Here is a 16,177-nt window from a genome sequence, read left to right as displayed (position 1 = left end):
CGGTGTGTCGCAGGAGACCGCGGCTGGGCTGCGGAGCGGGCTGTGGGTGACGTATCCGGCCCACGGTCCACACCCAAAGTAACATAATCATCATGAGCATCCTCCCAAACCGGTGGTGAAGCAAAATAAGCTTCCCAAAGAGCTCGTTTCTTATCCAGAAGTGAGTTAAGATATGGGAACTTGTCTTCGAAAAATTGAACATCTCTACTTACAAAAAATTCATTCGTCTCCAAGTCAAACAAACGCTACCCTTTTTTGCCATTGGGATAACCGATAAAAATGCACTTTCGAGACCGGGAATCAAATTTGTCCTTGATACGAGGACGATTTGCAGCATAACAAAGACACCCAAAAACGCGTATATTATCATACGATGGAGCTTGACCAAATAAACACTCATACAGAGTTTTACCATTAAGAAGAGGTGTAGGAGTTTTATTAATCAAATAAACAGCAGAAAGAACACACTCACCCCAAAAATACTTGGGAAGCTTGGCTTGAAACCGAAGGGCGCGAGCCACATTCAAAATATGACGATGTTTACGCTCCACCCTGCCATTTTGTTGCGCCGTGTCAACACACGACGTTTGATGCAAAATGCCCTTGGTAGCAAAAAATATCCCCAACCTGAGAAACTCTTGTCCATTATCACTCCGCACCACTTTAACCGTGCGGTGAAATTGCGTCTCAACCATAGCACAAAACTCACGAATCAATGGAGCAGTATTTACCAATCATCAAAAAAACCCTGGTAGCACGAGAAAAATCATCAACAATGGTTAAGAAATAACGTGCATCACAACTAGACGCAATTTTATTCGAACCCCAAATATCACAATGTATCAAGTCAAAAATATCAGATGCTTTATTGGAACTTAATGGAAAGGAGTTTCGGGGTTGCTTCCCCATAAATCAAATGTCACAATCAAACAAACAACTAGAACCAGAAGTACTATGATGACTACTAGTAACACCGGGAAGAGAACGAACAACTTGCATTGACGGATGCCCGAGCCGCCTATGCCACAGCAAACTAGCATCTGAAATAACTACTCTATGTGCCTGCAGATTCCGAGCACGAACTGGACGAAAAATATAGACCCCATCACACTGCTCCCCCGCTCCAATTAGGTTCCTCAAATTGCGGTCCTGAATGATGCATAGCTTGTCAGTGAACATAATAAAATAAGATTGTTTTTCTAATAATTGAGACACAGACAATAAATTGCATTGAAGAGTAGGGACATAAAGAACATTATCAAGAGTTAAACCATCAGACAAAATAACTCTTCCTTCTTTTGTAGCAGTCATGCTTTTGTCGTTAGGCAAACCAACAGGCGAAGAAATATCAGACAAACAAGTAAATAAATCAATGTTGAAGCGTCGGTGTCAATGAGCCACTCAACAGAGTTAAACGTACCAAGTTTAGTGTTATCTGAAGCAGAACCTGTCTTGGAACCCTTTAAGGCAGCCAGGAGCTCCTTCCATTGAGTATCAAAAAAGCGTAGGGACACTCCCACGATCAGAATCAGAAACGTGCTCATTGGCGCCACGAGCAGTAATACCAACTGAACCAACAAAATCACCCCTCCCCTTACCAGTCGAGCGGCCACCACGACCGCTTCGACCACCACGGCCACCACGGCCCCCATCAGGAAAGCCATGAAGTGAATAACAATGGTCTTTATCGTGACCAACCCGTTTACAATGACTACATTCCAGGCGATCCGAAGACCGACCAGAAGCAGAACCAGTAGCACTAAAACCAACAGAGGTAGCAGAAGTGGCCTCATGAGCCGCAGACACAGACTGCTTACGCTCATCAGCAATAATTTTAGCATAAGCAGCATTCATAGTAGGCAAAGGATCACTCATCAACAATGTAAACACAACAGGCCCAAACTTATGAGAATCCAAACCAATACAAAACTGATGCAACATCGCAGTTTCATGCATTCTAGCATATTCAGCAGTAGCGGAGCAAGTACAAGCAGGCAATTTCAAGTAACTAGACAACAAGTTTTGCAGTTTATTTAATTCACGATAATACATTGCAACAGAACGACCTCGTTGTTTACAATCAGCAATAGCATGCTTAATCTCAAGAATGCGGGGACCGTTACCAAGAGAATAACGATCCCGCAAATCATCCCACAATATTTTTGCATCATCAGGAATAATTATAGTAGAACGAATACTAGAATCAAGAGTATTAAAAATCCAGGCAACAATAGTAGAGTTAACAATACCCCACTGACGATAATCCGGAGATGTGACAACAGGCTTAGAATTAGTACCATCCACGAAGCCGAGCTTGCTCTTGGAGCGAAGGTTATTGCGAATGGATCGAGACCACTCTTCATAATTGTCCACGGTAAGCAACACGAGACAAATAACCAAATGGGAACCCTCACTAGGATGAAGATAATAATCCGTGAAAGGCTCATACTTTGATGGAGTAACGTCACCCTTTGATGGAGTAGCGTCACCCATCACACCTCAAAAACCACGTAGAGAAAAGAAAAAAAAATGGCAGCAAAATAAAACAAGCCAAAGAGCAAGAGGTCACACCAACGAACGTTCCACAACACGAACGACACGCCCACCAAACCAACAACAGCAGCACTGAACACCGGCACAGCACCGGAACAGCCGTGAAACAACCACGATCACCGACACAAAAACCCGACGCAAGGTTGTGGGAAGAAAACCAACGAGGCAAAGAAAACCGAAAGAAAAAAAAATATGTGAAGCTGTAATCTCGTTGTGCGGAAGAAACAAAGAGAAGCGAAATTCAAGAACAAACAGGATCGAGAAAAAAAATCTCTAATTTAGAGAGGCTGTGATACCATGTTAAGCACAAGAGAATATTGGAGAAAACGACTTAACCTTGTATTAATCATCACACCAGTATATATACGTACAATCCAAGGAAACCTAAAACTCCTAAAAGATATACTCCTAAAAGATAGGATATACATTCCAAATATACAAGATATACCAAATATACAAACCCAACTCATTATACGGACCGTGAAATTCACAGTTCGGGTGGGTTCGTCCATAGGCTGAAAAATCTTGGCCCACACCGGTTTGTTATCGATTTTCACGATTTCAAAAGCGGTTTGTGGGTCTAGGAGGCCGGCATGAGAATTTTTTTTCAAAGTTATATAATCATTTATTATTGTTACATAAAACTTTTAAAATTAATTAAAATATATACAATTTGATTAAAATATATACAATTGTTAATATTAATGAATAATTTCATTATTTTTGAATTTGATTGAATTATAATATATACAATTTGATTAATATGTACACAATTTGGTTGAAGAATTACTTGGGCTGAGTTGGACTGGTTTCATGGACCGGGCTGGGGGGTTTTAGTAGATGGCTTTCGTGGGTTGGGCTCAAAAAATCTAGTCCACAGCCCATCCACCAATTTTGCAGTTCGAGTTGGGCTGGACCGGACTTTTCGCGAGCTCATCCCACACGGCCCACGAGGCGGGCTGGACTGGATGGGCTAGATTGGCTCGCATTGTTGGCCATCTCTACCAAGATGCTTAACAGGCCCGTCCCTGTATTTGATCGTTGTTATTCTTTGAATCAGATACTCCTTCTCTTATGTGTAGTTTTCTCTATTCTTTAGGGAACCGGTCGAGTCTTCAGCTTGTATTATATGGTGATGCTTAATTCATCTATTTTTAGATGCATTAGTAAAAAATGTTATGATCTGGTTATAAATACCTTTTGGATCAGACTATAACGAATCCTTTGGAAATTGAGTTCAAGATGGATGGCCATTAGATTTAGTGCCAATGATGTTAATTATTTTTTGTTGCCGCAAAATTTGGGCTATGGTCGAGGTTATTTACTGCGTGTCTGGATCCTTTAGAGTTGTAAATAACTCTACAGGGTACAGTTTGAGCAATATCAACCATTGAATAAAAAATCAATGACTCATATATTTTCTTTTCAAAATCCTTCTTATATTTCTCATTATAATCCACCCCCTAATTTTCCCCTCTCACCAATATGAGCCTTAATTTTAATATGTATGATTTGGAGGGTTGGGTACAAAGCTTTGTCGGAAGACACCGTCTTACATCATGATGTTGTGGTTAGGATAATTAAGTAAGATGTGATTAGTAAACGCTTCATCTCCTCTGCTCAGTCATGGAACCCTAACTCACGCTTCATCTCCTCTGTTTTCGCTTTCCCAACTCCCCCTGCGGCGGCGCCAACCGCGTGTATCTCTCCGGCGTGCGTTGCCGCAGTGGCCTCCACCCTTCCCAATGCTTCTCTTTCACCTCTTTCACTCCCTTTTCTATTTTCTCTTTCTTTTAATTTTCAGAAATCCTCTTTAAATCAGTTTTTTCCCAATTAATCTTCTCTAGGTTTGGTCTCTGTTTGTTTCCCTTCTCCAGGTTGTTTTGCTGTGTTGTGGTTTTGCTGTTTGACAGATTGCAAGTTTTGTTTTTTTGGTGGGCGTCCAACAAAGGTGGTCAAGTGAAAGTTCGAAGATGAGAATCCAAATCAAAGGTAAATCTTTTCAATTGGAATTGAGTAATGGTTTCTTAAAAATTGTTGAGTTCTATAATAATCGAAAACGGTGGATAAATTTTCCGATTAAGTTGATTGAATGGGTTTCCAATGTTCTTAATGGTTGCTCAAAGTTGATTGAATTTGAACATTCTAGACGATTTGGTTGCCTTTGGTGGAAAATTCAATCTGGTTGTAATCGTTGGGGGTGGTTTTTGAAGTTAAGTGTGAAGATTAAGGGTATATGGTATTCAATTCTTGTCCCTGCATTAGGCAGTGTTAATCCTTGGAGGAATTTTGTCCATGCTTTTCTTCATGTTTCTCAAGAGGGTTCGAGTCTGGTTGCTGCTATGGTTAGTGAATGCAGGGATATCGGTTCAGATTCTTGTGCGTTTCTTCAACAAGAAAGTTCGCCCCTCTCTCACGATAGTGATCTCAAGTTAGAAGTCGATGCTCTGCTAAAATGGGAAAATCTGCAGTTTGACTCTAGTCATCCTAAGCTAGAGCGCATGATTCACCATGTTAAGGAATCAAATATCACTTGTGATGCAATGTGCTTGTTGAACAATGAATCTTTCAAAAACAACAGTGTCAACAAGGAAAAAATGTCCACAGAAAATGGTAGTTTATGTGGCAATGGAAGTGCCCTTTCTTTTGCAAATGAAGTGTGTATCAAAGGAAGTTTAGTCTATGTTGATGGTGATGAAGTCTCTACTTGTGGTAATGGAAATGGTCGAAATGCAGTTTCAATTGGTGATCTTAGTGTTGATTCATTATTGTCGCCTGATTCTAATATGAGCAATGTTGTGCCAATTCCTACTTTACAAAGGCCATTTAAGAAAAATCAATGTCAATTGCTTAATCACCTTGGGTTCCATCGCAATATGGAGAAGAATCATCAATCTCAAGTTCTTCGCCAGATTAAGGTGAAGAAAAAGGGAGTTCAAGTTGCAAGGAAAATGGGTGTAGTGAGGAGTATCCCAATGGCTAAATGGGTTTCCCTACTTCAATATTTAAGGAGTTCATGAGTTTCTTTGTTACTTTGTTTTGATCTTGTTGCCTTAGTTTGGTTTTTTCAGTCGGTAAGTTTAGGTGTTGTTTCTAGGTTTCTCAATTTGGAAGTTGTTGATACTCTAGCTTGGTCTAGTGGTTTCTTGTTGTTTTCGAGTAGTTGTTTTGGTGCTTATGGTGTTTGTCTCATCGCTCAAGGGGGGTAGTTTGGTATTTCAATGTATGCCTTGTACTCTTTTATGAGTATTAATGAAATGAGTTAAATTAAAAAAAAAAAAAAAAAAAAGTAAGATGTGATTAGTAGAATTCAGAGTAGGGCATCTGATATATGGACCGCTGATTGGAGCATATCAGATGGGTAGGTAGTCCTAGAAGTCAAATCTAATATTGATTTGTTATTCAAATAAGGACACTATAAGAGAGTGTGAACTGATCACCAAAAAGAAAAATATAACATCGATCTAAAAAAAGCATTAGGTAAATTTTACAAGTATTGTTCTTTGTGTAACAAGTTAATCATGGGATTTGAAGAAACCAAGAGAAGTTTGATTCTTAAAGACTTGATAATATTGTTGAAGTGAAGTTCCCAAGATCATGCGGATGTTCCTAGGAACTTCTGTAAGGATATCACAATAACCGGAAACAAGTGTTTGTTTCTTGAGATTAAGAACATATATAGCAGTTTCTAAGTTATGAGAATAGCATCCAGATAGGCTGAACTATTACTTGGCGCGTTTGATAAAGGAACACCTAGAAAATATAATACGATTTCTAGTTTTTTGCTAGAGCATAGTTAGAGTTTTAAGCTTGAAAAGATTTTATCTTTGTTAATAAATAAGAAAAAAATCTTATCTTTATCTTTTGAGTAGTTTTACTTAATATGTTAATTTTAGCGTCGGGAAAAATTATCTTTTCTTGTTAGCGAGTTTTTTCTCGATCTTATCTTCTAGTTAGTTAAACTCGATTTTACACAAAAGGCTTGTACAAGTGTGGGGAATAATTATGTTAACCTGATTAGGTTAACCTTGGCATTCAATATATATAGTGTTTACATTACAGATCTACGACTAGTAAAAGACCATTCTATCTTTTACATATAATGTTACTCTAATACACCCCCTCAATCTTTACGGAGTGAAACAACGGATAGATTGGTACGATGTTTAGTAAACAAGTCAGTAGAGAGACCCTTAGTAAAAATATCGGCAACCTGTGACTGCATAGGAACATGTCAAACAATAAGACCTCCCTTGGCAACCATTTCTCGAACAAAATGATAATCGATATCAATATGCTTGCTACGATCATGATATCAATATGATAATCGAAATTTTATTCGTTTCTGGGTTCGGAAATTTTGTTTCTAGGTTCGGAAATTTTGTTTCTGGGTTTGAGTATGGGCCAAATTTGGTTCGATTTTGGGGAAATTTTGGGTCGAATTTTGGGCAAACTTTGGTTCAATTTTGGGCAAAATTTGGTTCGAATTTTGGGCGAAATTTGTTTCAAATTTTGGACGAAATTTGGTTCGAATTTTGGGCAAATTTTGGTTCGAATTTCGGGGCAACTTTGGTTCGAATTTTGGGGCGATTTCCGTTAACATTTTTTGGGAAAATAGTTTTGGGAAATCAGGTTTGAATTTCAATTGCATAAAACTTTCGAAATTTTATTTGATTCTAGGGTTTTGTTTATTTTTGTAACAAATATTGCTACTTCGTTTGCTGCTAGTTTTTGCTTAATTTTTAGTTCCAGACTTTGTTACTTCGTACTATTTTAACTTGTGATTTTTTGCAGGTTGAATATGGTGTAGAAGTCCTTTTTGCAAGTTTATGTATTTACTTGGATTCTAGGTTTATGTAAATTATGTAATTCATTTTTTTAAGAAGTTAGATTGTGTAATTTTTGTAAGCAAATATGTTGATGTAATATTTTGCAATTTGATAAATAAAAAATTTATTTATGTTTATTTATATTACATGGTACTTGGTTGTTTAATTTCTGTATATTTATTACATATTTGAACTTGTAATCGCTGAATTAAAAAAAAACTACCACGCTTAAATCTTTTTTTAATTTTGTTTTTAATTTTAATAAATCCGTCGATAAAATTAAAAAAATTCAACAATTTACCGACGGTTAATGGTGTCACTACAAGAAAAGGCCCAGTCAACGACCGCTTCAAGCCGTCGCTGATTCTCAAAAAGCCGTCGCTAATATAGATACCGACGGCCAACGGTCGCTAACCAACTGACGTTGCAGTATTGGTCGTTGAATTAGCAAATAGCGACCGTTTGGCCGTCGGTGATGGATCAGCGACTGTGTTCTACGTCTGATTGGCTAGCCGTCGTTAAGAATTTAGCACCTACGGTTTGGAGCCGTCGGTGTATCAACGACGGTGTGGGACCGTCGGTGAGTAGACGACTCTTTGAAGCTGTCGTTGTTCACGACGGCTGTTAACCGTCGCTAATATCCTTAAGCCGTCGTTGCTCTGTACTTCCTTGGCAGTCATTCTCTCCTGTTCAACGACTGCTAAGCCGTCGTTGGTTCAAGTTTAGCCGTCGTTCGTTTTATTAATTATATTAAATAATTTAATAATGTTTTCCAAAATTATACTTAAACCTGTACTGCACGCCAACATCGACATATACTACATTAAACATGTTCCTGCGTCGCCTCCATCGCATTCTATATTTTAAACTAAAGAAATATGCAACTTAAAAATGAAATAGATTAGATTTATGTACACAAAATACATCCCAATGTCGGGAAATTTAGACACATGTCTATAGTTAAACAAACTACCTTAATACGCAAAATAAATCCCAGTGTCAGGAAATCGAGTAAAAGTGGAGTTCCAAAAAAATATACCGAGACACCTAAAAACAAAACTAGATATATGCCGATAAATATAAACACTAAGTGCATATATAAAATTAGACTAAGTATGAACAAACTATGAGTTAGTAATCTAGCTAGTTGTCAAAACCAAACAAACTACACTGTGGTTGGTGTCTGTGTAGTGCCGCCACCACCAAACCCCGGGTCATCCTCTGGTCTGCGTTGTGGAGAGGGTCCTGTGTTGCAACCTGAGAACAAGTGACCAAAATTAGTCATGTTCCGCATCATTTCCTGCACGAGGGCCCGGTTTGACTCTTCCAGACGTGCTGCAACCTTTGCCTCCACTTCTACCATCCGTGCAGCGACCTTGGCCTCCACCTGCGCCTCTAGCTGAGAAATAATCGATGGCTCATATGGTTGTGAAGAGCCATCTCCTCCTCGCCTAGATGAAGAGTTGTAGTACAAAAATCTCCCTGACCTAACCCCTGCACTTTTCCTCTGTTCCTCCCACCAACTGTCTCCCAATACAACAAATCAGGGTTTGGCTGTGACCCTTGAGTGCTACAATCATCCAGCTTCTTGTTGTAGTCTCCTGCATTTGGTTAAATAATATACTCTTATCACGCATATTCAAACAATAAAATGAGCAAAAACAACTTATATTTGGTTCTAACTTGCCTATATTTTGTTCTTTCAATAAAAACTACAATCAAACACATTTAACTAAGTATATATAGGATGTTTGAGGTGTTTATGATTCAAACTAAGTTAAAACTACTCAAGTTCATTCATTTTCAAGCAATAGGGCCTAAATGAGCTAAATGACCTATATTTGGTTCTAGCTTGCCTAATTTTTGTTTTTCAATAAAAACTACAACCTTACACATTTAACTAAGTATATATAGGATGTTTGATCGAGGTGTTTATGATTCAAACTAAGTTAAAACTACTCAAGTTCATTCATTTTCAAACAATAGGGCCTAAAATGAGCTAAATGACCTATATTCGGTTCTAACTTGCCTATATTTTGTTATTTCAATAAAAACTACAACTAACACATTTAACTAAGTATATATAGGATGTTTGAGGTGTTTATGATTCAAACTAAGTTAAAACTACTCAAGTTCATTCATTTTCAAGCAATTGGGCCTAAAATGAGCTAAATGACCTATACTTGGTTCTAACTTGCCTATATTTTGTTTTTCAATAAAAACTACAACTTACACATTTAACTAAGTATATATAGGATGTTTGAGGTGTTTATGATTCAAACTAAGTTAAAACTACTCAAGTTCATTCATTTTCAAGCAATTGGCCTAAAATGAGCTAAATGACCTATATTTGGTTCTAACTTGCCTATATTTTGTTATTTCAATAAAAACTACAACCTAACACATTTAACTAAGTATATATAGGATGTTTGAGGTGTTTATGATTCAAACTAAGTTAAAACTACTCAAGTTCATTCATTTTCAAGCAATAGGGCCTAAAATGAGCTAAATGACCTATATTTGGTTCTAACTTGCCTATATTTTGTTATTTCAATAAAAACTACAACCTAACACATTTAACTAAGTATATATAGGATGTTTGAGGTGTTTATGATTCAAACTAAGTTAAAACTACTCAAGTTCATTCATTTTCAAGCAATATGGCCTAAAATGAGCTAAATGACCTATATTTGGTTCTAACTTGCCTATATTTTGTTTTTCAATAAAAACTACAACCTAACACATTTAACTAAGTATATATAGGATGTTTGAGGTGTTTATGATTCAAACTAAGTTAAAACTACTCAAGTTCATTCATTTTCAAGCAATAGGGCCTAAAATGAGCTAAATGACCTATATTTGGTTCTAACTTGCCTATATTTTGTTCTTTCAATAAAAACTACAACCTTACACATTTAACTAAGTATATATAGGATATTTTAGGTGTTTATGATTCAAACTAAGTTAAAACTACTCAAGTTCATTCATTTTCAAACAATAGGGCCTAAAATGAGCTAAATGACCTATATTTGGTTCTAACTTGCCTATATTTTGTTATTTTCAATAAAAACTACAACCTAACACATTTAACTAAGTATATATAGGATGTTTGAGGTGTTTATGATTCAAACTAAGTTAAAACTACTCAAGTTCATTCATTTTCAAGCAATAGGGCCTAAAATGAGCTAAATGACCTATATTGGTTCTAACTTGCCTATATTTTGTATTTCAATAAAACTACAAACTAACACATTTAACTAAGTATATATAGATGTTTGAGTGTTTATGATTCAAACTAAGTTAAAACTACTCAAGTTCATTCATTTTCAAGCAATATGGCCTAAAATGAGCTAAATACCTATATTTGGTTCTAACTTGCCTATATTTTGTTATTTCATAAAAAACTACAACTAACACATTTAACTAAGTATATATAGGATGTTTGAGGTGTTTATGATTCAAACTAAGTTAAAACTACTCAAGTTCATTCATTTTCAAGCAATATGGCCTAAAATGAGCTAAATGACCTATATTTGGTTCTAACTTGCCTATATTTTGTTATTTCAATAAAACTACAACTTAACACATTTAACTAAGTATATATAGGATGTTTGAGGTGTTTATGATTCAAACTAAGTTAAAACTACTCAAGTTCATTCATTTAATAAGCAATAGGGCCTAAAATGAGCTAAATGTACCGAAATTTGTTTTGCTCTCTTGTTTGCTGCAATTTCTCCTTTTCCAGCAACAGTTTTGAAATGAGTCTTCAAGAACAACTCGGGGGCGGTAGGGAGTACTCCTCCTCTACTCTTTGCCTGTACACATTGTTGAACATAGACTTTATTTTTTACATATACAGAAAAAATCATGAAATTCAAACTAAGTAATACATATGAAACATTCTTACCATCTTTTTAGCATGTTGTGCCGCCGAGATGGAACCCTGAAAGTGCGACGGCTCAACTGGATTAGAGAGGAGCCACCTCTTCGGTTCTTCTTTGCCTTCTCAGATTTCTCGAGGAATGCGGGCTCCTGACTTTTCTTTTTCATAGTTTCATAAATGGTTTTCCCCAACCATTTTGGCCTTTCTTTAGCTTCGTTGAGCACCCAATACCGCAAATCTCTCAAACGAGTTCCAGCTTTCATAGGTATGGTTTTCTCACTTGGCCATCTAACTCAGGAGCCCATTCGTAAAGACCCTTTAACAAACATTAAAACAAGTTGTTAATAAACTAATATAATAAATTTAATTCTTCATAATTTGATTCATACATACCGTGAATGAGTTCCACCAATGCGTCTTTGTTGCATCGTCCACCTCACGGTAGTTAAACCAAGGTTCTCGGAAATGACCCTGGAAAATGTCAGTGATGGACCCGCTAACTTTGTTATCATCAAACCTGAATTCAAAAAAAACACTTAAATTGTCAATATCATGGAAAATATAAATATTATGAATCATATATTAATTTAGAAATTTACCACAATCCAGTAGGGCTCAAAACCCTTTTTGATGCACGGTTTGACCCTTCAGCTTCCTCCCTCTGGCTGCTCGGCGTCTCCGGTACATGGTCACCAATGTCACGTGCCTGTGAATCATCTCGTTGTGTCTCAGAGCCAAGGTTCGGGCTTTCTGGAGCTCCTGGTGACTCAAAAAGCTCCCTGCGAATCAATTTCCCACGACCTTGGCTTCCACCTAAGCCATCTCGACCTCCGCGCTCCTTAGGATTAGACATGCTTACCATATAAAACAACAAATTTATAAATCATGGTGGATAATTAATCGTTAGTCTATCATCATAACAAAATATCGTCTACCATCAAAGTGAAGAAAAATCTAGCATCATTACAAAATAACAAGTAATCTTCAACAAATCATTACAAAAGTCACGAATTTTAATATAAATGGTGTTCTTAATACAAGTTATGATATACTAAAACAAATCAAAGTGGATTCCCATCCTCGCTTAGTTCATCATCACTATCGTCATCCCAAAAACCATCATCTTCATCGTCATCATCCTCGCTATCTCCAGACTCGAAACTAGACTCTTCTTCATCATACCTGAGGGGACTTCGAATAAAATATCTTCATCATCTGCTTGAACACACTCAACATCATTACCCTCTTCATAATCGGGAATATCACTTGGATCAGAAAGAGTTGGAGTCCCAACACTTGTCTCCTGAAGGAAGTCGAAGTCAACAGGAGCATCAATCACAGACCTTGCCTTTGTCCTAAACACAGCCCACCATTGAGCACGATCTCTTTTCAAGCTTGGGTACGGTGCGAAGTATACTTGGCTAACCTGGTATGATAGCACAAAGGGATCAAACTTGGGGTATTTCTTGGTATGGTTGACTTCAACTAGCTTGTATTGATCGATGTTCATTCCCCTGACATTGTCCATCCAATTGCACTTGAATAAAATTGTGTTATATTGCCTAAGTGCACCAGTAAACTTCAATTCTATAACATCATCTAGAATCCCAAAGAAATCACTCCCTCCGTCATTAGACACACACACTCCATAATTCATGGTGGACTTGTGTTTGCTTGATCCTTGTGTTTGGAAATTGTATCCATTAACATAGTATCCATTCCAAGTGCGAACTAATGTCGAAGGACCCATTGCTAAAGCAAACATACATCATCATTTGGTTTGTCTTGAATAACCTATTAAAATAATTCATATGTTAGATACAACTTTGTATCAATCGAGTTTAATAGTTACACAAACTCACTTTCGATCTAAACCAATCAAGGTATTCTGCTTCATGTTGCACCCACACATCTTCTGCACGTAAAGTAGGTCGAATTTGAAGAATGTGGTCCTCGAAACCCCTTACAATCATAACAATTGTCAATGTCTAAATTGAAATAAAATTCAAATTTGTAAATAGTATGATTAATAACAAGTGTTTTACTTTTCAAATTCTTGTAAGATGCCTGTATTTGCTAACACATATAGGTGTGCACGTGAAGTTCTGCTTCAGTTAAAAATCGTTTTCCACCGCGTTTGACGGCCGACCACAATCAACTCTAAATAATTCTGGGACATTTTCATCGAGCATCCTATCAACTTCATTAGTGACATTACGGCCTAAATCTCGTGTCTTAGTATCCACTCCTTGCTGAAAATAGTTGGAACAGAAGTTTGCAATCTCTTCGCACAAGTACGCATTACAAATAGAACCCTCCACACGAGCCTTGTTACCAATTTTGCGTTTTAAATGATTAAGGAACCTAATAAAGTGGTTATGAAAAGAGTTACATAATTGCGAAGAACAATAAAAAGGATATATGAAAATGAAAGATAAGGTACCTTTCAAAGGGATACATCCAACGGTATTGTACGGGACCACATAGCCTAGCTTCGCGTGGAAGGTGAACCGGTAAGTGTTCCATGGAATTGAAGAATGATGGTGGGAAAATCTTTTCAAGTTTACAAATGATCTCGGCTATGTTCTTTTCCAATCTTTCCATGTCTCTTACTGTGATGGTGGAGCAACACAAATCACGAAAAAAGAGGCTGATCTCAGTAACAGCTTTCCACACATGAACCGGGAGCAACTCCTTTAATGCTATCGGTAACAATCTTTCCATGAAGACATGACAGTCATGACTTTTCATACTGTGCAGCTTACCGGACTGCATGTCCACACATCTTGTTAAGTCGGACGCATAACCATCTGGAAATTTTAAATCTCTCACCCAGTTGCATAATACTTTCCTTTGGGCTATGTCCAGTGCGAAAGGCGCTTTTGGTGGAGTTTCTTTTCCGTTCGCATCCTTGGTAACATGAAGTTGAGGCCTTTTACACAATTTAGCAATGTCTTTTCTGGATGCAACAGTGTCTGATGTCTGTTTTTTCACATCCATAATTGTGTGAATTAGTTGGTCGAAAAAGTTTTTCTCAATGTGCATGACGTCAAGGTTGTTACGAAGATGGAGAGATTTCCAGTATGGGAGCTCCCAAAGACAGCTTTGTTTGAACCACCCTTTTTTCAACTTTTTCAAAGTATTAAGTGCTTCGGGCCCATCTGTAGCCTTTGGCAAGTCTTTAACACAGGACCACAACTCTTCCCCAGACATGATGTGTGGCGGAGATCCTTTTTCAACCTTATTTCTGCAAAAAGCTACTTTGTTGTTACGAAAAGGATGATCTAGGGGTAGGAATTGACGGTGACAATCAAACCAAGAAACTTTACCCCCATGGTCGAGCCAAAAAGCTTTAGATTTGTCCAAACAGTAAGGACATGCCTTTTTCCCAGCTGTAGCCCAACCAGATAGCATACCGTACGCAGGAAAATCACTTATTGTCCAAAGAATGGCAGCACGCATATTGAAATTTTGTTTCCTAGAAATATCATAAGTAGTTGCTCCAACATCCCATAATTGCTTCAATTCCTCGATTAAGGGTTGCATGTACACATCCAAGTTCCCCTTCGGATTTTTAGGACCAGGAACGAGCAACGAAAGGAACATGAAGGGTTTCTTCATGCACATCGATGGCGGCAAGTTGTAGGGGTTAAGATGACCGGCCAACATGAATACTGACCCCAAACTTTCCATGTGGACCAAACCATCGGTACACAAACCGAGCCGAACATTCCTAGGCTCAGATGCAAATTCGTCAAAGGATCTATCCAAATGCTTCCAAGCTTCACTATCGCTAGGGTGAGCCATTTTTTCTTCGGCTCTCGGATTTTTGGCATGCCATGTCATTTCTTCAGCAACATTTTTTGTTGCATACAACCTTTGCAATCTCGGTGAATTGGGAAATAAATCAGAACTTTCATTGGAACTAAAGACCCCTTAGAAGTCCTTTTGTATCTGTCGCTATCGCACACTGTACATCTGTCCAAGTGTGCATCAGTTCTCCAAAATAACATACAACCTTTGGGGCACGCATGAATCCTCTCGTGGGGAAGCTCTAATCCCTCCAAAATCTTCTTCGTATCGTAAAATGTGTTACTCATGTTGTTGTTGTTAGGTATTGCTTCTTTCACTAATGAAGCAAACGCATCAACACACCTATGTGGCAAATTATACTCACATTTCAGAGATACTATTCTAGATGCCATTTCCAACACGGACATGGAGCTCCCTTCGTACAATGGTTCCTCAGAAGCCTTTAATAGGTCAAGAAACACCTTTGCTTGAGGATTAGGCTCCTCGTCCATTCCACCAGGCTCTTCAACATTGGACGGTTCTGAGTTATTCCCAAGAGCATCGAAAATCATTTCACGGTATGGATTAGATGGCTCATGTGCGGATCGAGGTAACTCTTCACCATGAGAATACCAATCGTAGTAATCAGGTATAAATCCCTTTCTATACACGTGCACTTTAACCGTGTCTGCGTCATGCATACGTCTGTTCTTGCATTTCGGACACGGGCATCTAACTTCATCCAAACCTGGGCTTCAGGATTTGCTTTGCAAAATTCAATGAATTCATCAACCCCCTCAAGAATCGGGCCTCAAGTTACGCCCATTGTCATATCTATCATACATCCACCAACGCTCCTTCCGTTCATGGTGCCTAATTCTACAATTCTAAATCATTTCAATCACAATAGTCATTAACAACCCACATACGTACAATTCTACAATTCTAAATACATGATGATGCAAAACATATTTATTTAAATACTTAAATTAAAATTTATAACATTATCCAAAGTTTTTTCCACGAAAAAAAATATGTCAAAAAAAATATAATATTTCAAATAGTGTAACAAATAAAGGAATGTGCAATAAATTAATTATTGTGATAATAATATAGTTTT

The 16,177-nt window shown here is 37.6% G+C and overlaps 2 protein-coding genes across 2 annotated transcripts; both read right to left on the bottom strand.

The window, feature by feature from the left end:
- Positions 1-11,524: 11,524 nt before the first annotated feature.
- Positions 11,525-12,132, bottom strand: LOC125492026 (uncharacterized). Its single transcript, XM_048634120.2, has 3 exons — positions 11,865-12,132; positions 11,659-11,782; positions 11,525-11,581 (listed from the first exon to the last, which is right to left on the bottom strand). The coding sequence occupies exons 1-3, from the start codon at positions 12,125-12,127 to the stop codon at positions 11,525-11,527; spliced, it is 444 nt and encodes a 147-aa protein (XP_048490077.2). The 5' UTR covers positions 12,128-12,132.
- A 1,247-nt stretch (positions 12,133-13,379) lies between these two features.
- On the bottom strand, positions 13,380-15,072 carry LOC125492025 (uncharacterized). Its single transcript, XM_057390855.1, has 2 exons — positions 13,709-15,072; positions 13,380-13,629 (listed from the first exon to the last, which is right to left on the bottom strand). The coding sequence occupies exons 1-2, from the start codon at positions 15,070-15,072 to the stop codon at positions 13,380-13,382; spliced, it is 1,614 nt and encodes a 537-aa protein (XP_057246838.1).
- Positions 15,073-16,177: the final 1,105 nt, after the last annotated feature.

Source organism: Beta vulgaris, chromosome 7 (genome assembly GCF_026745355.1).
Source record: "Beta vulgaris subsp. vulgaris cultivar EL10 chromosome 7, EL10.2, whole genome shotgun sequence".
In the NCBI taxonomy this organism is placed as follows: domain Eukaryota; kingdom Viridiplantae; phylum Streptophyta; class Magnoliopsida; order Caryophyllales; family Amaranthaceae; genus Beta; species Beta vulgaris.
The sequence above is the reverse complement of the archived record's forward strand: the minus strand, read 5'-3'. Positions and strand labels throughout refer to the sequence as shown.